A 22,947-nucleotide genomic window follows, 5' to 3' on the forward strand; every position below is an offset into this window, starting at 1 on the left:
TGATTAGAGTAGACAATATAGTGGTTACAGAAGTTTATGTGCTTGTCTGTCCAGATACCAGTCAATATATTAGCTGGCTCAGCGAATCTTTTTTTTCCGTGGAAATCCTAAAGGACTTTGGTAGTAGTTCTCATGAGTGCTCCTTTGTGTAATCCCAGGATTCTTTCTAACAGTGTATTATTTCTTTTAGCAGAACGTCTACTACACACATTGGAACTAATATTTAACACTTATGTTGAGAGCATGAGATTGAAAAACACCACATTCAAAAGCATGAGTAAAAATTTGCTCAATTCTCTCTCAAATCTTTCTCTCAGATTGTTAAATTTTATGTAATAAAGAGAAAGGATAAAGTAATGATCATTGGTTTAAGTAATATAAACCGATTTTACCTTTCTGGGAAGTTTTGGAGATTGAAGAAATTTGATGTAGGGAATGCACACATTCGATGGTGATGGCGTCTAAGTGGTATTCCCCTTCCTTAACAACAGGTCCCTGACAACAGGTTGCTTAACAACAGGTCACGGCGTTCTAGGTTGTTTGAAATCTCGCGGTATATCGTCTGGCTGGCTGTGATAGATGTTCTTCTTCGTCTTCTTCTTTTTCGCATTCTTATGCCGTGAAAGGTGGTGCTGGGGCAGCGCATGCGTAGAATGCTGGTTCTAATCCCGCGCTTTTGTCAGTGTTACTACTTGCTACAGTATCTAAATATTTTCTTATTTTTTCTCAGGCCAATCTAAGCATTTCTCGGTCCCTGACGTACTTGGACTGGAAAATACTTCTTATCGCATATATTTGACAAAGTTGCATTTCCCTGAGATTTTGTGATTTATAGTATATCTTCTGTGAAATCATTATTCTGAAAGTAAGGTTATGTGGAACCGATATCGGTTCACACATTTGTTCTAATTTTTCTTTTTAGTATTATTTTTGTTTCAGCTTTAAATTTAGAACGCAGTATATGCCCCGGGTAGGCTCTTACCCCATTCCCCCCGTAGGGGCGCCGAAGGCGCCCCCTAACCTGGCCCGAATTTAACCCTCTCGGGCCGCCGAAGGCGCCCCCTAACCGAGCCCGATTTTAACCCCGCTTGGGCGCCGAGGGCGCCCACAGGGGGAGCCGAAGGCGACCCGACGAGCTTCCGACGACCGCGCGAAGCGCGGTCGGAGGAAGCGAGTTTATTAATGATGCCACATGTCGAAGCAATTTGTTGCTGTACAACATCAATAACAACCTGTTGATCAGGACTGAAAAAGCAGTTTTCATTTGATGCTGATACGTCAGTTAAAATTTCAGTCTCAATTTGCTTTTTTGCATTAGAAATAAAATTCTCCATGTCTGGCAATGTACCGTACTTCGTGAAATTCAAATGCCAGTTATAGGTGAGATCCACGTCTCTCATCCCAAGATTAACTGTAGGAATGGACGAGTGAGGTCCCAACCTTGATAAAATTTGTTACTCTTCTTCACCATCAGCATCAGAATGTAAATGATCTTCTTCATATTCCTCTTCAGGTTCAACAAGATCTCCAAGTTGAGAGTTGATATCAGTTTTATCAACAACACAGTACAGGTTGTGAACATCCTCCCACGACTGATCAGAATTCTTGAGATCATCAATATCACGCCAAGGGACATGAAGAATCACTTGTTGGCGATAGTAATTATCACTTTTCTCTTGTAGTTCTTTTTTAATATAAGAAAAGACTCTATATGTCTTTTCTTCAGTTTCCAGGACCTCATATTGTATTGTTGGGCACATTGCCATAAGGATTTCTCAGCTAATGCATCAGGACGATCACTGTATTTTTCAATAGTGCTTCTGTTACTATTTCCAACCATACCATCATCATTATCATCACACACAGATAGCCATTTCTTTTCTGAGAAATTTACATTTACAAATTCACGTCCTCCAGCAGACCACAATTGAAGACCAAGTAAAGTATGGCACACTTCTTGTGCAGGAATATCTCTCTCTGCACATGACTTCATGAAAACCTTGTGGATAAGTCTTTTAGCTTTATCTTCATCATTCAAGGTTTCAGCAAGGTCTTTAAATAAGCTGTGCAATCCAGTTGACGATATCTCACACTTTGAAACATATTTACAAAGGTAAGCAATGATGGCTTTTCTCGATATAACAGGAGCTATATCAATATTGGCTCTCCATAGTTGAATAATAAATCTATTGTACTTGTTTAACCTAGGATCATTCCTCTTCGGTAAAAATTGCAGGTCACCTTTTTCATATCTTTTGATGCTTGCTTCATCACTCATCTCAGTCATAGGAAAGCCAGAGCGACACTGCCTTAGCCCATTCTCTTTTAACTTTTTAAAACATGTGTCAGGGTGACATTGAGTATGCCTTTGGACTTTATGGAGAAGCTGAGCCAGGTCTAATTCAAAATCTTCTACCATACTGTATGAAGAGCGCTAAAACAATAACAATAACAGAGGCATGAAGTGAAGGTAAAAATTATTTCTTTGAGAAACGTTCTAACTTCATTTTACTTACCGATGTTGAAATTCGATCCTATACCAATAATCAGTAACTTTATATTGTTTTTGCAGGACCTTCAAAGGAAAAATAAAAAATTGATAACATCATTCCAGTGAAAATAGCAAAACAAACAAAAAACTATATATTTACCTCGCTTAGGAAAGTCTTGATGCGAAAATCAAAGAAGGAGTCCACAATATGAGGATTATCCTGCACCAACCTTCTCCTATCTTGTTCAGTCAGCGAATTTGGATCTACATCACTCAACAACCGATAAAGATCATTCCAATGACCATCAGCACAACTCATGGTAAGAAATATTGATGGAAGACCAATCTGTTCAACCATATCATGTAATTTGTTTCCATTATTATGCCAAAAGGCTTTGGTTCCAGGTATATTCCATCCATAATACATAATATGTGACATTACAGACATATTCTCACTTATGAGATCTTTAAGTTGAGCAGTTGTCATGTTCTGATATTCCTTATTATTTTTAACAAAAACATTGCCATCATTCATTGCAGTCCATCGAAGACGTGAATTGTAAGCAAAAAAACGAAACGTTTTATGCTGTGCAAACCGATTATCATGGTAGTTAATAAGATGTTTAAAATAATTGGCAGGTTACACAGTAACCAATCTAGATGCTCGTAGATCTGCTTCACCTCGAGGAAAAAGAGTTGGAAATGCACATGCAATGTATCCAGGAGTGTTGAACTCATCAATGGGTTCAGTAGACATGGTTGGCCATTTCAATTTCTTCTTAATTTGATCATCCTGGAGTACTGGAGAGATATTAGGCACAAATGTCTCATGAATCTTCTCATCACTATCAAAACTGGCTAAAGGTGGTTCAGTTGGTTTTGAACTACTGCCATTTGATGTCAGGCACTGAATTTTATCAATCACCGAACCATCATCGGGTAAAACTGAAATATTTTCTTCATTTATAGCAATATCTTTGTAATAGATGTTATTCTTTTTCAACCAAACTAAAGCTTGATGAACTTTATCAGCTCTGACATGAAAATCATAAGACTTTTTTTCATTATTTTCAAACTGGACGCATATTACATGATGTAAATCTTCAACACGATGGGGAAGTTGAGAAGCAATCTCTTGAACATTCTGAGAAAAGGAAATGGCATTCCCTTTATACCCATATTGGTGACCTTTCAGCTTAAAAACTGAAATGATGGGATGAACTCTAGATATGTGCTGTTCTTCAATAAAAGTCAAATCACTCAGCTCTATGGGAACATCGCCAGGATCCTTGTCATTTAACTCAGAGAAATGCCAGCATCTTTTAGAATAAGGACATCCAGATTGCCTCTTATCAGAGGAGGTAAGCACCTTGACTTTACAACGAGGACATATGTAATAAGAAACACTCTTCATCTTCTGATCAAAAACGGCAGCACATACTTCATCATTATAGAATAATGATGGGTCACCAGCATAACCACCTGATGAATAAAATAAAAGTAAGTAGAACATAATTAATGTTCAGTAACTAAGGAATGCTTTATAACCAAAGAAAAACTGACAGTTTACCTTTCCAAATACTCAGAGCATTTTTATAATTATGAATAACCTTTTCAGATGAGAAAGGATTTAGATTCACAGTGGGAACCAAGCCTGCTTTCATTTTACGTGAACCTCCGTTGGCTATTGATGGTTGGCAAAAATGTTCACCGCAAACATGGTACTTGGAATGTACGCCATCCGGTGTTTACATAAGCAACTGATAATTACCAGAGGCAAGTACCCATTTGATAAACCTAAAGTAAATGTGTGACAAATTATCCTACACATCATATTCATTGTTAATATTGACAATTGAATTTCCCATACCTGTCAAAATTAGAATTGTTAGCCCTTGAGAGATTTGTATGAAGACCTTCATCACATACAATTTTAGGAAATTTATACATTTTGTATTCTCTGCTCGTATTCATGCATCCTGAGAAGCAACATTGAGTAACACTACCTTTAGTGCAAGTTTTTGCCTTATGCTCAGATCGGAAGTAACTATGATCACTTTGAACACAACCAATATCAGCCACAGTCTGTTGAACAGAAAAGTAATTTCAATGCACTTAAATTGCACATAAATTAAGGCAATGTTTAAGCAATTTTAACTATTAATAAGAAAAGAACAAACATTGTCAGAGCTATTGTTGTTTTGATTAGCATGTTCCTTTTCATGTGATTTGCTAATGGATTTGCAGTACAAATGATCCTCATCGGCACGGTAAGATGTAAATGCCTCATCATCAGTCTGGGAATAACATAAAAAAAAGATTTTAGCATTTCAATAAATAATTAGCAAGATTAATATGATTAAAACATAAGATAATGTTACATCTGATAGGTAGAGATTTGTTCCATCAGAATCATGATCAGCGTTTGTTGAATGACAATCATCAACATGCAAAACTTCCTGTAAATATAAAAAGTAAACGAAATTTTAGGGGAAAAAATAAATTTTGATAAAACATCATACTTTTTATAGACCATTTTAAAATTACTCACTTTGGACTGTTCTAAATCAACAGAAGTCAAAGGCGAAAATTCTGCATGATCATTTGCATCACTGGTACTTGCTGAGCTTACAACAGATTGTGCTCCATGAACATGATGGGACTGATGGACCTCTATCTGCACAAACAAAACCTTTTAATTAATTAAGCAAAATAAGAGTTTCTGTTAAATTAAACAGATTTACTTACAGAAGACAATAAATGATCAAACAAACGAGGAACTGCATTATTCTTCAGTTTCCGCCCTGAAGGACCAATTTCAGTTTCATGAAAATGACTACGGCAGAGAAAATATTTCTTGTTGAGAGAGACAGGATTTATACTATTTAGACCTTCATTGCCACAATTTGAAATCCAAATTCTGATTCTAAAACAAGTATAATCATGTATTAGTTAATTAATGCCTTCTTATGTTATTTTATTTAAAATTATTTAGGTACACAAATAAACAACTGCAATACCTTGTTACAGTTTCATCACAGACAACTCTTTCACCATCCACAATATGATAAATAGAGGGAAATGTCACTAAAGGACCGTTTTCTTCACTTTTACCACAGTTCAAAGCGCAACATATTTTTGATTGTTGCCATGGACGTCGAGCAGCTCTCTTTGATGGAGCTGAATCTTCATTCTCCACATATTCGTTTCCACGCTTAAACCCAGAAATTAAACCTCCAACGGCACCAGTTTGTAACTTACTGGGACTCATACTAATAGTAAAAGTATGATTAAACCAAAAAATTATGTGTTTAGTGTCATTTTAAATTCAACAATGAAAAGACGCCAACTCAAAGCTTCATTTTTGCGTGGGGAACGACCATCACAGCACTACCAACAACACGAAGTGTTGCGTTCAGATATTAAAGGGATGGGTAAAAATTATAGACAAATGAAAAATAAAAACATCACACATAAAAAAGTTGAATATTTAATACCAATGTTTTATTTTCAATAACCGAATTGATTACATAAACTTATATATAATTTCAATATTTCACAACCTGATTAAGCATGATTACTATGGCCAACCTAAAATATATACATCATTAACATTACATCAGCAAAAAATAATTAATATGACATAAAGTCACACAACAATAATGCTCATGATATACACCAATTTAAAATAACAGCGATGAGTAAAAAATTACATGACAATATACAGTTTTTATTGACAATAGCCATATTCACAATTTGGCAAACGATTAGTTTGTAAGAAGAGATGTCAACATTACAAACTTAACAACTAAACACAAATTCCAACCACAACTAAAATGTTTAAGTACAGATTGAAGTAAATAAACATAAAAAGGATACATAAAAAAAAAGACAATACAGTAATAATGATAGAAAGATGATAACTTCGGGTTCAATTTTACAAAATTTAAGGGCGAAATTCTGTCAGCAATGGAAAAGCTTCATGGGGCGATCCCGAATGATGGCCTCGTGTCCTTTAGTTTCGATTAATCTAAATCTGGTTGCGGATGCTAATCGGCACTCAGCCAAAAATTGACAAAAATATTTGAGTGAAGTGAGATGGCAGAAGTCTGCGACTCACTCGCTCCAGCCCCAAAATCGGGGCGAGTAAGCCTTGGGGCGACTTAGATGGTGTGAGTTGTCTGTCTCCCGAGTAAAGGAAGGTCTGGCTCCAATTGAATGTCTGCTGACATGTTTTCGGTACCTCGTCGAAAGTGCTCTGCGTCTTGAATGATCGGCCCGCCCACGCAACCGTCTAACACCACAGTGCTGGTAGATGTGTTCAGCCGTAGCACGAAGTTGAGTACGTGGAGGCAACCTGAGCGGAGGTAGCTGGGCGTAGCCACTGCGCATGCTGCAGGCTGCAGAGTGGCCCCCGTCCAGCACATACAGGGAGGTTCCAGGACAGAGGACGACTGCAAACGACTGCAAAGCTTGGTTTAGTGTAGATTTCATTCATTTCCGCATGAAACCAGAATCATCGAACAGCATGGGAGGAGAAGAACCTAGCTCATACTTAAAACAGTTGCCTAAGTCCTCCGGCGCAACGACACAGAGCGCACGCGATGGGGTACGGTGTCGCTGTTAACTCTAACTGCTTGTCCGTGGATCTGAACGGCAGGCTGAACTGATGTAAGGGTAGATGTAGTGTTTTCGATTGGGCGGGTGCGGCGCGCGCGCTTGCCCGACAGTCCATCGTGCGACAGAGACAGCACTTTGCCGCTGGCAGCGCTCTCTCTCGGCGTTACAATTGCACTGTGCCGCCGAGGCGTCGGGCATGCAAAGCCCGACTTTAACCGACTAGCCCGACCACCTGACCTCCTCGCCACCTCGCCGCTGCCGGCTTGGCGCTGGGCTGCCTCGCCTGGTCCAGCCGAGCCGGGCTGCGTGCGCAGTGGAGCAGGTGTCGATAGGGGAAGACCAACATCAAAGTTTTGCACTTGAGCTGTATTTTCAACAGCAATAGTGCTAATCACGTCGGTAACGAACTTTAAACAAATAAGCGAAACGGAAATGCCAATAAGGAGATGGGAGGGAAAACCGAGCGCCGAGCGGGGCGGGGCGGGTGCGGCGTGTAAGTTGAGTGCGGGCGGGGACTACTTTTAGATTGAATCCCGATCTCGAAGCCGTCTGCTATCGTTGCCATGACACTTGTCACGAATCAATCCGCCAACCGAGCTTTTGTTGCTGCACCGGGATTGATTGATTGACTGATTGATTGTTTATTTAAAGAAATGTTACATTAGAGCTTGAGAGCTCCATAGAGTTGTACCAATTATTAGGTACCTACTAAGAATGATAACAGCACAGTCCAGAGAATAAATATTACAAGTCTTTAACAGTGGAAGGTTTTCTACAAAGCTGGCCGTCAGTCTGTTCTGGTGGCAAGTGCGGGTTAGCTTGTGTTGGATGTTGTCGAGTGTCATGTCATCAAAGCAGACGCCCCGTAAACGTGCCGGACAGCGTGGTGCGAGTGCTACTCCCGACGACCCCGGTTCTGCGCCATCCCCATCCGCCTCCAACGACGCCGAGGCCGTGCACGAGCAAGAGGGCCCAGTCCTCAGCAAGCGCGCGCGCGCCATGCAGAAGCTGGCCGAGTTGAAAAAAAAGGAAGGCACAAGACGTGCATCCTGGTGAAGAAGGGGCAGAGTGAGGAGGGGGAGGAGGAGGAGGAGGTGGCGGCTGACGGTTCGTTCAATATGTGGGATCACGTAAGGTTGGTCAAGGACCCAAATTCAAGGGCGCTTGTGGGAGCCGTGCAATGCGTGATGTGCGAGAAGTTTTTGTCGTATAGCAGCAAAAAAAAATGGAAACAGCTCGCTAGTGAACCATGTCAAGTTTGCGTGCCCGATTGTAAAAGGAAAACAAAATATTCTCCCCACTTTCAAGTCATTGCCACCAGGTGCCAAAACTTCGTTCGTGGATAAACTGGCGGACATGAGCGCGTACACGCTCAGTTCTATAAATCACTTGACAAGTGAAAGGGCCCCCTCCCGCCGGGGTGAGCAGGCAACATATCCTTCAAACGAGGAGACCCACCCCCTTCTGCCCGGCTCGTTCGGTGTTGTGTTTTGTATCGTAGCGAGTAAGGTTATGGTTGTCCGACCACCCCGAGCCACTCGGACGCATCCGACTGCATTTCTCACTTGTAGTTCATTGAGACTTAACAATGGGCTCACTTATAAAAGCCTGCGGCCATATTTTGTGTTCGGGTGATATATTACGACAAGATATCACGGAAGATAATAGTGAACTTATCTGACGCAAATCTGGTATGTTGCGTGTGGACAAGGTGTTCCAGAGAGACACGCTAAAGAATACTTGGAATATTATGATTTGCGACAGCTCAAGTGTTGTGATCCCTTTAAAAAGCACAGGAATCCTGTTAAGACTAACTTGCGGCTCATAGAACTGCCACTTGTGTACATCTGCATTTTTGACGATTTTATAGGAACTATATAGGGTAAGGTGCCCTAATGTGGCCACTGTCCATTGATGGCCACTTTTCTCGATTTCCAGCCAATCTGGTCACTTTACAATCTTGGCCTTGAAGTAGTGTTCTAGTAAAGTCCCTACTTAGGCATAATAAGACAAACTACTTCACATCGTAGTCTACATTACAAGAAAAAGGGGTGGGCATCTTACCCTATTTGAATAGAGGGAAATTTTCTCTATCGAATGTAATAGGTTTCAAAAATCACCCAAAAATGGAGATACATGGTTTCACTAGAGTCGTGCAACGATACTTGGTTTCTCGAGCGCCGCGCAACGATACTTGGTTTCTCTAGAGGCGCTGCGCCGTGCGTGCTTTGAGTTAGGGACGAGCGAAATGGTATGGTTACGTAAGGACAAGTACCGATCTTATTATTTGTAGTATGACAAAGTAACTGAACTCTAATTTTAATTTTGCAGGTAATCGACCACGTCCGAGCCCTTTTGAAGGGTGAGCGTGACGGTGAGGGGAGGGGGAAGGTGGAGCAGCTGACAACCCCCGCCTGCACCACCAGTGGCGGAGCCGCAAGCTGCTCCTGCCCTGCCCACCGCCAAGCGTCACTGAGTAGCTGACTTCTACAAAAAGTTCAAGGCCTCCGTCTTCGCCGCAGATGACGATATAGACCAATACATTAAATTTGCCAATTCTGAGATTGATGTTGAAGATATATATATACCTTTTGGCGTGCAGAGGTAACTAATAAATTTCCCCCCTATAATTAGAAATTAGATTTAACTAAGTATCGGTTGTCTAATTTGACGTTTGTGTTTATACAGATGGATCCAGTGACAGGAAGGTTCCGGAACCTCGCCAAATTGGCACATCAATTGATGGGACAGCCAGCTACAAGTGCGGGGAGCGAGCGAGTATTCAGCAAGGCTGGCTTTGTCATGCAGGCGCGGCGGAACCGCCTTGCACCACAAACTGTGGACAATGTGCTATTTTTACACTGTTATTAAGATAATATGCTGTGTTTAAATTATTCAGAAAATGTCTAGGTTAAAGCTTCTCTGAGCGCCTGGTATGTAGACCCCCCTCCCCCGTCTCCCTCCCCGGCCAGGGCAGGCCCGGGCGGCACCAGAGGTCGGCATCCGCTCCCGAACGGGTCCCACTCTGAGCGCGCGCCGTGCGCAGTAGGTGTGCGAGAGAGACAGAGCGAGAAACCCGAGGTAGCGATGGCGATGTGCCGAACCTCGCCGAATGCAGCCGAGCGAACGGGACCCGTTTGAGTGGCCGAGCCCCGCCTGCCGGTCATCTGAGGGCGTGGCGTGGCGCGTAGGCAAAGTCGGTCCAGCGCCACGCCACGCTACGCCTGGCCAGCAGACGGGACCCGTTGACACGATCGAGTCTCGGCGAGTGGGACTGAGCAAGCCGGACCGAGAGCGGACGGGACGGGTGACAGAGCAAGCGGGACGGAAACGAGCTGGGTTTCGGAGCCGATGCCGACCGCCGCCGGCACCCGGATACTGTTTGAAATGAGCGCGCTAGAGCAGGGTGGGGGGACCGTCCCCGCCGGCCACGCTCGTGTGAGCCTTTTCCAGCAAAAAGTACGGCAGGTATCGGATGACAATTAAATCATCACTTGACCTTTTGCTATAAACGAAATAAACCTGCCGTAGATCGTTGTGGAAAGGGCGTAAATGAGCGTGGCTAGTGGGGAAGGTTCCCCCACCCCGCTCTAGCGCGCTCATTTCAAACAGTATCCGGGCGCCGCTCGCTAGCGAGGAGCCAAAACTTCCTGTTTTTCGGTGTATTGCCGGTGAGGCTAGATAACTTTAACGATTTGGGCCGATGTATAGGACGCTAAGGAAGACTTCTGCGCTGCACGCACCTCAAAAATATGTGCGTTGGTCCCCGTAGGGCCTAACTACTCCGGGAGGCTTTAACTCTCTCGCCAGGTCGAACGACACGGCGCACGGACACCGGACAGGTGGTGTTCCAAAGAGGGCCCCCTGGGTTACATTTGATGTGAATATGACTCACCTGTGCCGCGCGCCGCCACCGCTACAGCCGTCCGCGAGCCGCCGCCGCCCCGCTCGGACCACACGTGGGCCCAAATCTTTAACGCGGATGCGCGGTGGGTTCCCGACATCGTAGAGCGCCCGGACAAAGACCAACGTAATCAGCATCGTATCGCTTTTCAGAAAACCCACCGATGGAGTTTTCGAAATTTTCGGGGGCCAGGCTAATGTCGGTGCAGCGAGGGTAGCGCGTCGAAGTTTACCGTTGGCCTCGTCCGGAGAGCTGTCGCACGTCGCACATCGAGGTGACGCGGGGGCAGCGCGCAGCTCAGTGGAGGACAGCGGAGCAGGGAGAGTGGTGCCTGTCGAGAGGACGCCCACATCTGCGCTCCAGGTCGCATTTCACTTGTACTAACGGTGGATTGTTCTTATTTTATCAGGTGGCCCAGGTCGATTCAGTCATCGCGGCGAGGAAGGTGCGGCTTTAAAGTGGCGGGAGTCTTGTGACAGTGGAGCCCCAGGCGAGGCCTCCCAGAATTGTAAGTTGTTCAAAATGTTTTCTGATCGTGATACTTCTTTAAGATTATATGAACTTATTAGCCCCTTTTCCTCTTGTTGCAGCCTGCCCGCGACCGTTAGGGAAGTTTTGTCGTCCCTCAGCAACACCACCATCGAGGCGGTAGAGGGAAGGGACAGGGGAAGGGAGAAAGGGTCAAGTTGACCCATGAGCAACGAACGAGCGGCTGCCATCGCAGACCTCGTTCTGGAGCCACCCGTGCGCCAGGTGCCGGAGGCACGCCCTTCCAACCCTGTAAGTTCAAAGACCCTCTCCTAACCATGACACTCCTTTAGAATTCTGAGCTCATTTGTCTCTTTTTGTTGCAGTCTCGCTCGGCGGCAATGCCAAAGCCCTGCAGCGGCGCGCGGAGCGAAAGGCACTACAAGAGTAGCGCAACAAGGCGATGGAGAGCAAGAAGTCAGGAAGTCTCTATACTCGTGGGTGGTAGTGTGTGTGTGTGTGTGTGTGTGTACGTGAAACTAATTCTGTTTGTTTTGTTTCAGGACTCCAAGAAGTAATGTTTTTACGATTTCCCGCCGAAGACCTAATGTGCTGTGCCCCTAATGCGCTGTGTATGTGGTATGCTGTCCCGAGCTTCGTTGTGATTGTCCCAATGGGCCTTTACTGATTCCTGTTTTTTTTAATTAAAAAAATTCAAATCACACTGGAAATCCAAGTGTACGAATGTCGCTCACCTGCAGGTGAGCGAATTCTTATTTGCTCACTTCCAAGTGAGCGAATAGTTGCTCGCTCACTTGTAGGTGTGCGAATAGTTCTTCGCTCACTTGCAAGTGAGCGAATGCTATTCGCTCACCTGCAAGTGAGCGAATGTTCTTCGCTCACCTGCAGGTGAGCGACATTCGTACACTTGGATTTCCAGTGCATTTTATACTTTGTTTCTCTTTCTTTCGTGATATCACTCTAGTATCAATTATTCACATTACCCGAATATGAATTTTAACTTGATTTCGCAATGCAATTCCTGAATAGTTTGTTGGAAAGGACTTCTCGTACACTTGGATTTCCAGTGCATTTTATACTTTGTTTCTCTTTCTTTCGTGATATCACTCTAATATCAATTATTCACATTACCCGAATATGAATTTTAACTTGATTTCGCAATGCAATTCCTGAATAGTTTGTTGGAAAGGACTTCTCAGTCAATCTGATCAATTCATGACCTTTTTCGCAATTATTTGCCACGTGGAAGTAGAGATTTTGTTTAACCCTTAAATATACATTGTAGACTTTTTGTAGAGTAGAGACGGGTAGAAATCAACCATATCATGATAATTGATATGGATTCAAGCTGCTTTTAATATTGTAATATTGTAAATCAGTACTGGTCTTGTAGTTAGCATGCTTGCTTGTTCGTTCAGACCCACACTCCAGGTCCCCCGATGACAGCGACAGCCAAGGTTAAAGTTTGAATATTATTTAGAGCAAGAAAAATGCTTTGAGAGTAAACACACACTGCAAACAAGTGATGAAATGTATCTGACAATAATTTTGAATAATTTCAAAAAACAGAAATGTAATTTTATGTCGGTTATGTCGATTTCGGAGTGTCGAAACGTTTTCATGTGTAGAGATAGATAGAAATCAATCATCTCATGCTATTTGATATGAAATCATGTTTCTTTTCACAACCTAAATCTTGTGTAGTGTCTGACATAGGATTTTTTGCCTCAACAGCCTAAACTTATAGGTTTTCCGAAGTTAAATGACGGTAGTCAGCTGAGATATTTATTTAAGGTAAATTGGGTCATGAAAACTCTTTCATGTGTAGGGATACATTACAAACCAACTACTGAATATATCTAAAAAGAATTTTGAACCATTTTAACAACAGAAATGCAATTTTATGTCGTCTATTAAATCTTTGGTAAGAGCAAGACTCACACATATTTTTTCAGCGGCTTTGGTGTCGATAAGTGGATCACATTAGAAACCATGGTTGAATGTTAATTGAACCAACCATATTTTAATTTCAAATCAAGTGGTACACTGTTTATTTCGTTTTCAAGATTATTATTTTTGTATTTTTAGACGATCCAGTCTATACCAGCAGGTTTGGCGCGCGGGGGAGCGGTGCGTTATGCTTCGTCCCAACTTCCCCTCGCCCGCCAACAATCACTACTGTGCGCTAGGCCACGCCCCATCCAGGCGCTCCCAGCCCCACAAACAATATACACACAACACTCCTCCAAGCCTGGCCTGCCTGAAGGTGGCCCAGGCCAGGGCGCAGGGCCGACGAGACCTCGACTCCAACGACGAGCACCTCTGGTTGCTCGGTCTAGCGCTCGTCCAAAGCGAGGGCGATCACCACGTCGCCGACCAATCGTCCAACAACTGCCTGGTCTCGCAAGGGAACTCATAAGCAGTGTTAGTCTCCGATTTTGTTCCGTGAATCTCAGAACAAAGAGTCGTAACTACTCTAGTTCTAGCAAGCAATAACGTATTTAATTAGTAGCAATAATTTTGTATTAAATTTTCTTTTATTCGGATCGTCTATTTGTTAACACGGAGTGTTAACGTTTTTTTGTTATTTTTTAGCTCCAAAACTTAATTATTTTAGAACAACATGAGTAACTTTGGTTGATGTGTTCCAGGTGATAACTTAGCATTTCCTGTTTGAGACTTTCAGGAAAAGAAATGCCAAGAACGTTCAAAGCTTGTGATAGAATTGTATACAACAAACAAGCCAAATGAGACCCCAATAATCTTAAACCAATAACCCATGATGAAGTACGACAAGTGACAAGTGTAACTTGCCTTGGTTCAGAAGTACAAGAATGATCCGCCCCAGTAGTGCTGATGATAGCAACAGTTAATTGATATCGGAATCAGGTGGAATAGACACTGTGAAAAAAATCGGAAATTAAGAGCAAAATAACTCTTAAATTTAATAACATTTTCACTTGTTCTTAAGCATAATAACAGATGATGATATTTACGAAGTTTTCTGAGTTTTGCAAACCAAGATATGAGAACTCTGATAAAATTCCGCAGTTATACTAAAGGCTCATTTAATTTTAATACAAGTTTATTAAATTTAAAAGGTTTCCTCAGTTTTTACAAAATTGATTTGAAAAGTCTCACCCACTCTTACTTCTAAGACTAGCATCCAAAACACTCCAAGTCATGCAGATTTGACCTCTGGAAATGGAATTTTAGCGTTCAATATAATATTGGGTGAACAACATCTAATTTAGACAGGCGCATCCGAAGGAAATCTACCTAGGTAAGTTAAGCTGAATATCTAAAAGGTGTACAAAGTTGGGTTTGAACATCCGTCCTTATTAAGAAGAGCTGAATATTTACCAGATTTGCGTTAGGCGAGAAAAGAAATGCATATTTGTCGTTTCATAACACGTTCTTAATTTGGAAAACATGTTCTTGATTTTCATAAGACATTTGTTCATAAAATTAAGAGCAAATTTGTTTTGTAAATTTGTTCACAGCTCGTGTTCTTAGAATTACGATGGAATTTGTTTTTACAGTGAAACCCCCTAGAACGCACTATTTTGAAAAGAAACTCAGAAGCAATTAAACTTTAGTCCGGCCTTGTCAATTGCTTTTTTGAGACCATTTTGCACTGCGTCTTCAATTTTGGAATGCATTCTTTTTGTGACCCACGTCGCTATCTTATCGAGGAGAAAATTGAGAGGCCCCAGGCCCGTTGCTTTAACTTTAATGTTTCCCAGATCAGTCAATTGGATCGAATCAACAGACGCTGAACATTCTGTAGTGGAAAGAACTGCGGTTGCCTGCAGACGAACAGCGTTCGACCCAACAGTTGCTGTCACATGTCCACTAGTACTTGCGACTCTACGCAGCTTGGCCTGGTACTGGTACCTAAACGAAAAAGATTTATCTTAAACCACGACAACGGTCGCAACGGTACAATGAAAATAAAGTGACAGTATTAAGGGTTTTGTTCACCAAATCGTGTATTACAGTTAACACTTTCTGAACGGCGGAAAACCGGTCTCCGAAAGCCTGCCAGAAATGGCCTGAATTGAGTTCTTTACCAGCTTAGTGGATGGTGCAGCATTACTTTGTTGTCCGTGAAAAAATTAAGGGACTGTCTTAAAACACTTTTTAGCACGCTCTTTTGCTTAAAAGCTATATACGCGGGCTTATGCCATCGCCCCTGTCTGTCCGTCTGTCCGTTTCCCAAGAAGGACGAGAGCTAAGAGGGCTGAATTTTTCAAGGTAATGAACCTGCTGTCTGCATGTGTGTACAGATGTTGCCTAGTTGACGGGCAGAATTGCCGTGTTTTTTTGACGCGTATTTTCATTTTAACTGCGTTCTGGCATACCGATTTTAAGATGGATCACCCTACCGCGCTGCGTTGCCAAATTTGGCGGTCTAACAGGCCTCGTCGAAAAGGTGAATGAGGAAACAGGCCTCTGGCCCCAATCCTGCTCTGGAAAATTTCGAATGTTGTAACTACTTGTGTATTCTGCATAGTTGTCTTGCCCTTTGCCCTTTATATCCAGCAGAATGGCAAATTGCCTAAAAATGGGTTGTTTTCGAGGGATAGTTCCTTTTTTCCTTTCTTCGATTTGAGACCTTTCCCGAAAACTTTGCGTCCAAAATGTGCCATGTTTAACCATTTTTGGTCAAATACACCCTGTCGTGCATAAGCGGCTCAAAATGAACGATTTTTTTGTACAAATGGTTCTACTTTGTCGGGTTATCCCGTCGGAGGTAGAGATTAAATTTAATACAATTAATTTTCTGATTTTTTTAAACGTTTGCTACCTGTTTTCAGGTCACATCGGCCAGTTTTCAAGCTTTGATGCATTTCTTTAGTAGAACCCTGGCTATTGATGATATTTCTTAGATACCCTTAGAATTTGAAGTCACTAACGCGAACACCGTTGGGATTCAGTGTCGGATGGGCAGATGGACAGACATACTTAACAGACGGACGGTAAAGGGGCTTTCGGGCTAGACGGAGTTACAGGCTTCGCTATCGCTCAGGCAACAATTTCTTCCAGGTCAGACAGAAATTTTTCAAAAAATATAATAGTTAATGGACAAAAGACTCTATTTTCCCGTCGTACTTAGTTTGTACACTGTATGGCAACACAACTTTTGGCCTGTTGAAGCAGCACATCTTACAAGATACAAGTTTCAATACTGATGGGTTTCTCCCCTATGAAATGGTTTTCTATTTTGTCCAACTGTCGATACGAAGCACTGCAGAAGCTTCAAAACTGTATCTTCCTAGATGTGCGCTCAGACGCATCTGGCAATGGACTTAAGCTGATCCTTGCCATTTTGAAAGTATACATTATCTGAAATTGATGCAGTTGCTTTTAACTAAATTACATACCCAAATTGAAGGTCGGCGAAACCAAGTGGAATTTCTAAAGAGATCTTCCCTCCATTTTCATTTACAATGGCGTCCCCTGTTCGTCTTAGGGAGGTAAGAGACTTAGTCCAGCCACTCCAGCCCTTGAAGTAGCCTTTTACTCTGATTGGGCCAACCTTTTTCTTGAAGTCTTCTTGGAAGTCGGGTAGGTCTAAACGATCTAGGTCTTTTGAGTTCAGCTCAACCTTTACCAATGCGAGTAGTATATCTACTATCTTATTGATGTTATATGAGCTGTCTACTGAAGTCGTAATATTGTTTGGCTCAGGAAACAACTGAAAAAAATGAAAGCGTATGTAAGAAAAATTAAATTACGAAGAGTAAGAAGTTAGACACACGCCATTAGAGCAACTTTATCTATTTCAGACAGCTCCTCATTAGAACTCCCCATGCCTCCCCGATCAAGCCGCTCGGCTCTCGCTCAGTACAGGTGGCGTGGGGACGACTCGGTTGGCCCGGGCGGCTGGCTCTCCACCTAGCAGCGCGCCGCCGCCTGGGAACCTTTCCGCCTTCCGTTTTTGTTCTTAGTTCCGCTCCGCGCTCTAGAGGAGTACCCTATTGGACCTTCACTCGCTCCGTCGCTTAAATGTATTAGTTTTAAATTTTTAAATGAAAAAGCTCGTCTCTTTCTTAAAGAAAACAGCACCGTTTCATTCAGGCGCACCCAGAGAAAAGTTTGCCTGATTTAGGCATAATTTGATGCAAGGATTGGCAACCGCACCATTGCGTAATGTCTCTAAAATAGTCTCGTTTGAATCTGGCGTCCTATTCGAGATTCACGCATCAATGCGAGACCTGAGCATCGGTGTAATGCTTGCATCAAGGTTCGTATGCTTGGCCCACGCATAAATGCTTGGATTGGCCGTAAGATGCTTGGCGGAAAAACAAGCTTAACGTATGCGAGATCCACGCATCAAACGGGCGGTCCAAGCGAGGGGGAAATCACTCCAGATGAAAGTGTACGAGTTAGTACGTTAGTACACGTTAGTACATCCTACTTTTAGAGCAATTTTTCATAATTTTTGCAAAATGTTGTCATTACGGCACTATTACGCTTGATTTCTACCATTAGTACGCGTTATTATGCCGTTAGTACAAGTTAGTACGGGCCTGGGTGTACGAGTTCGTACGCAAGTGATTTCCCCCTCGGTCCAAGCAATATTTTATCTGGGCGCGCGGTCCGAGCGGCCCGCGTAGCCGAGTTGAACATTGACAATCATCGCTAAGGAGATGGGAGAGTGTAATAATTTCGAGAATAATTTGCTTAAATTGAGAATTTGGTATGTGCGCATAAATCCGATGCAGGTCTTTATAGGCTGAGCGATTAGCGAAGACTATTACTACAGTGATGACCGACAAGTTTCGCGTCTGTCTGTTTGTCTGTAGTCACGATAACACAATGACGGTTTGAGCTCCGGACAATAGTAGAAAAGAAGATACAGACTATCGGTGCGAAACGAGTAAAATCATTCTATCCCTAAACTATCTATTTCCTAGGGACAAAAATCTCCATCAGTCAGCTATCGTTAGGGAAGCGAAAAACCACTGTTGTGGATTCGAACTGGAATCGATACAAATGCAACAGAAGGGTACGTAGTTTATATATGATGGCCTAGCATAAATAGGGTGTTCCAGGCTATCTAAAATGGAACTAAAACACCAAACTCACTGATTCATCTGTTTCTGTCCGTTCAGTATGAGATCATGGTGGCCGAACCCCACCTTAACCTCTCAAATATGGAGGGGAGCTCACAAATGATCTGACAGTTTCTCATCCCTGAAACACGTGATCAGCTCGTCCAATCAGAGCCATTACTGAAACAGAAAAGTCAGTGAGTTTGTTCTTTTTCTACTCCCGTTTAGGATAGCCTGGAAGACCCTATTGTCTGGCTGTGGAAAAGCCTATACCATTGGATTTTCGTTAACGTCACAATAATTGGCCGATTGCAAAAAATTACACTTTGTGTGACACTTTTGTGTTTCTATTGCTGGAAGGCTTAAATTTTAATTGATTTTGAGCCCTCTAGCTCAAAAATCGGCTGAGGACGGGCTCTTGTAAAAGCACTTGGAAAATATTGCTAATTTTAAAATAATTTTGTGCCGACTCGTCAAAGTAGACCCCTTTAAACCAAAATTCTGTTCGTTTGGCATTATCTCTTGCCGTTTAGGCGCCATATGGAGTTTTCCACAAGGAAACATTTTAATGTTTTTTGTCAGTGATGGTCTCCGGTGGGGTACCACGTCAAAATAAAACGCCGAGGAGCAAAATTTGTGACTTTTAGGGCTGAAGGTCTGTACAACTCTTTCTTTAGCCCTACTCGGGTTTCAGCGCCGCAGGCCTAGGTAGTCGTATGCCAGGTGCGTCGCAGCGTAACAGTGTTTCGTGAGATATCGCGAAGCCTGTTACGCGAGACGTGGTCAAGCGTACATCTACCTCTTATCTTTGGTTGAAGGTCTAGAGATTACGTTTCAATCGTGGATTCGATCTAAATTCATGTCATTTTTAAATGTGGGAAGGGGTCAAAACTAACAACTTTGTCGTCGCTTCAGTTGTGTTAGCAGCTTCGACGAAGCCGGAAGTGTTTTTGGCGCACAATATTACCTCGATTTATCACGAATTATTTTAGGGGTCTTTTTAAGCCCAATACTAAGCCATCCAGAAGTGTCCAGAACTATATTTGACAGATTCACTTCGTTTTACACCGATTTTGTCATAACTGCCCTTACATAATCCCGATCTCATGCGTTATGGATTTCATCTGGTCCAGAATAGACCATTTCAATCGCGATGTCGAGAAGAAGAAAAGAATCACCAAAACAGGAAACAGTTGGGCGAGGGGTGAAGAGGGACGGAGGGTGGGGGCGATTAGAAGGCAGTGCTTTTCCGGTTTGTTGATTCTTTTTTTCCTCTTATCACCTCACCTGAAATGGTCTATATGATGGTTCCTAGACAACGTTCCTTTTTGGAGCCCCTGAAGAACACCTGGCACCCGGGGGACATGTCGAGCAAGGCAGTAGGCACCCGAGGGCCCGAGGACATCCGTGGAATGGCCGGTGTAACCGTGACATAGTACTCCCAGGGATGGTGGCCCCCTGAGTACATAATCCCTAGGGCAGTTGTACTCCCCCTATAGGGTGGAGTACACCATCCCAAGGACAGTTCTACTCCCCCACCTCAAGGGGGGTGGAGTACATTGACCCTAGGGATTATGTACTCTAGGGGGGAGTACACTATCCCTAGGGCAGTTGTACTCCACCCCCGTCGAGGTAGGGGAGTACAACTGCCCTAGGGATTGTGTACTCCCCCTGGAGTACATAATCCCTAGGGTCAATGTACTCCACTCCCCTTGAGGTGGGGGAGTACAACTGTCCTAGGGATGGTGTACTCCACCCTATAGGGGGAGTACAACTGCCCTAGGGATTATGTACTCAGGGGGGTCCCTGGGCCCGGGAGTACTATGGGTGACGCCATGGCCTCCTAGGGGACACCGCTCGATGAGTTGACTGATTTCGGAAGCTCTCAAGGGAGGTTTCTCTCCCTCTCACCTGATGGTCGTGCCTCATGAGAGCGTAACTCCACCACTGCCAGAGAACTCGAGTAACCACCATCCCCTTTCGGAGTTGCCAGGCCCTGCTACAGTCCTAAGCGCAACCACCAGTTACGCTTGTTCTCTGGCAGGCTCGTTCTTTTCGGATGAAAGATGGAAGGGGTACGAAAAGGTCGTTTTGAATCAGTTTTCAATTCCGTTACCAATGGTGGAGTCAATTTTGACCTAACTGCAAAGATTCAAAGAGTTTTACCCACACTTCCTTCTCAAATACGCGCTTTTTGGCTATAAAATTTAGAAATTTATATCTCCTTAACCGTTAGAGCTACATAGCCCAGATTTGGAGTGGGATCGTACATAATGAATGCTCTTTATTTTTAAAGGCAGAGGCCAAAATCGGGTACCAGATCCGAAACCGTCTAGAGAATGAACGAATCTCATACTTTTGGTCAGACACGTTCATCGTTTCCAGCTCTCCAAATAGTTTTCTTTCTTCATTTACGAGTTATATTTTGACCATGTGAAGAAATAAAGTAAAATGTCACTGTTTAAACAAAAGATTACAAGATTATAGAACAATTATTTTATATAATGATTATAGAAGATTATGGATTATACACGCGATTGTGAGTCATTATAGGGTCGTACTTTTGATCATACGAGTTGTTGACCCCTCGCGTATGCTATACCAATTGTACCATATACGATCGCGGGAAAAAAAAGAATAAGTTGTCACAACTAATAAATGAGCTAATTTTGGGATGGACAAGAAATTCGCTCTCGCAGCTAACAGTTGGTTGTCACGGGCAAGCGTTAGATGCCACAGACAAGAGTTAGCTGCCACAGCGAAGCTGACGCTGTAGCTGCCAATCGGTTCGCGGCCTATGGTGGGGGGCGGCTCTGCCAGCCCGGTGCCGCTTCCTACCACGGCCCAGCCACCCCTACCATAGCCTGCTCATGCGCAATATGCTTTTGTTCTTCCCATGAGTCTTCTCCAAATCTCCCGCCGGAATACTCTAGTAGATGTCAGAACGAACCGACTAGGATTAGCTCCATCAGCCGCAGCTTCGCTGTGGCAGGTAACTCTTGTCTGTGGCAACCAACTTTTAGCTGTTACAGCAATTTTGGGATGACACTTATTCAACGAATGTGACGTCACATTCGTTTTAATGTGAATCGTGTCACGTTCGTTTCAATGTTGTGTCATATTCGTTTAAACTTGAATCGGCCAAGCCAAGCCTGGCACCATATGAGCATCAATTCACCCTTGGTCACGTTTAAATGAATGTGACACGATATTTAAACGAATGTGACACGTTTCACATTGAAACGAATGTGACGTCACATTCCTTAAATAACAGTGGAGCTATCCCAAAATTAGCTAATTTGTTGGTTGTGAGGACTAATTCTTTGTTTTCAAAATGTTTGACGTATTGAGAGAATGCCTCAGTTGTTTAATTTTATCACTGAGGGGGAGAAAAGGTAGCTGGCAGGAAGGTGGTTCCAACGGAGCTCACACCAGAGCGTGCCGAAGGCCCGTTTTCGGATGGAACCTTATTCAGAAATATTGAAAAAGGACGGGGGACGGGCTGTAGGCCCGAATCTGGCAACTTGGTGTGCCAAAAGAGCGGGCCTAGCCTGTTCTTCTCAGTTCCGGCCACGCTCCATTAAAACCGATTAAAACAGCCAACAGCAATCCGGTAATGCTGGAATGAAGAAGAATGAGGGGAAGAAGAAAGCGAACTAGCTATGCTCTTGACATCCGTTGTCTCGTCCACTGCATTCTTCTGTATTTCAGATTTATCAGAATGTTTAATTAAGTCACTTGGTAGGAACTACCCACACACGTGCTTGTGCATTTATGGTGCTTGGGAAGGTTTAAAGCGTTCAGCAGCCCTTTCGTGCAATAAGTACTATACTCGCTTCTTCCTCTTTCTTTTTTCTTACCTTGGCGGTTTGCTGGCCATTTGTTGCTGCTACAAATGTCAGGGTGAGGATGAACAAATAGGTACGCATTATTAAAATGATCTGATACACATTAGCCAGCTGCCCAAGAGAATCATCGGTCAAAGCAAGTTTCCTGTCTTATAACTGTCAGCCGTATCGTCCGCCGACTGGCTGAAGCCCCTTCCGATAAGCCACAGGTTATCTCCTAAAACAAAACAGGAAACTGACGACCTTAATTGATTACTTATCGATCACCGAGGGCAAAAAATAATGATTTGGCATGTTATGAATTAAACCAATCACACGGGAAACATCCGGTCGATCGGATATTTTATTATTATATCTTAGTATTTATTCGAAAAAAAAAATGTAACAAATTTAACAAAATAGTTTCAAACGGATTGGCTCAATTTGCCTTTGCACGGTTGTCCGAAAATCCACGGGATATTATTTAGCATTTTTTGTAAAATGTGTTTTTTTTTATGCGAATTATTTCCTCGAGTCGCGCTGCAAAGTGGATTT

General features: G+C 43.0%; 2 protein-coding genes across 2 annotated transcripts; both read right to left on the minus strand.

The window, feature by feature from the left end:
• Positions 1–2,293: 2,293 nt before the first annotated feature.
• On the minus strand, positions 2,294–3,165 carry LOC127748760 (uncharacterized). Its single transcript, XM_052263556.1, has 3 exons — positions 2,652–3,165; positions 2,517–2,575; positions 2,294–2,434 (listed from the first exon to the last, which is right to left on the minus strand). The coding sequence occupies exons 1-3, from the start codon at positions 3,024–3,026 to the stop codon at positions 2,413–2,415; spliced, it is 456 nt and encodes a 151-aa protein (XP_052119516.1). The 5' UTR covers positions 3,027–3,165; the 3' UTR covers positions 2,294–2,412.
• Positions 3,166–13,275: 10,110 nt separating this feature from the next.
• On the minus strand, positions 13,276–22,594 carry LOC113215296 (uncharacterized). The gene is made up of 3 exons (XM_026434904.2): positions 22,426–22,594; positions 16,892–17,205; positions 13,276–15,401 (listed from the first exon to the last, which is right to left on the minus strand). Exons 1-3 carry the CDS (start codon positions 22,492–22,494, stop codon positions 15,083–15,085), a joined length of 702 nt encoding a protein of 233 aa, XP_026290689.1. The 5' UTR covers positions 22,495–22,594; the 3' UTR covers positions 13,276–15,082.
• Between the last annotated feature and the right edge of the window lie 353 nt (positions 22,595–22,947).

Source organism: Frankliniella occidentalis, unplaced genomic scaffold, assembly GCF_000697945.3.
Source record: "Frankliniella occidentalis isolate FOCC.00 unplaced genomic scaffold, Focc_3.1 Scaffold12, whole genome shotgun sequence".
Taxonomy (NCBI): domain Eukaryota; kingdom Metazoa; phylum Arthropoda; class Insecta; order Thysanoptera; family Thripidae; genus Frankliniella; species Frankliniella occidentalis.

Bases quoted from the DNA above. Each gene is read 5' to 3' on its own strand.
- LOC127748760 (XM_052263556.1), bottom strand. From the start codon at position 3,026: ATGAATGATGGCAATGTTTTTGTTAAAAATAATAAGGAATATCAGAAC. The intron at 2,576-2,651 runs GTAAATATATAG...TTTCCTTTGAAG, and splicing joins TCAAGACTTTCCTAAGCGAG to GTCCTGCAAAAACAATATAA. The intron at 2,435-2,516 runs GTAAGTAAAATG...TTATTGTTTTAG, and splicing joins AGGATCGAATTTCAACATCG to CGCTCTTCATACAGTATGGT.
- LOC113215296 (XM_026434904.2), bottom strand. From the start codon at position 22,494: ATGCGTACCTATTTGTTCATCCTCACCCTGACATTTGTAGCAGCAACA. The intron at 17,206-22,425 runs GTAAGAAAAAAG...CATTTTTTTCAG, and splicing joins ATGGCCAGCAAACCGCCAAG to TTGTTTCCTGAGCCAAACAA. The intron at 15,402-16,891 runs GTATGTAATTTA...TTTTTCGTTTAG, and splicing joins TTCGCCGACCTTCAATTTGG to GTACCAGTACCAGGCCAAGC.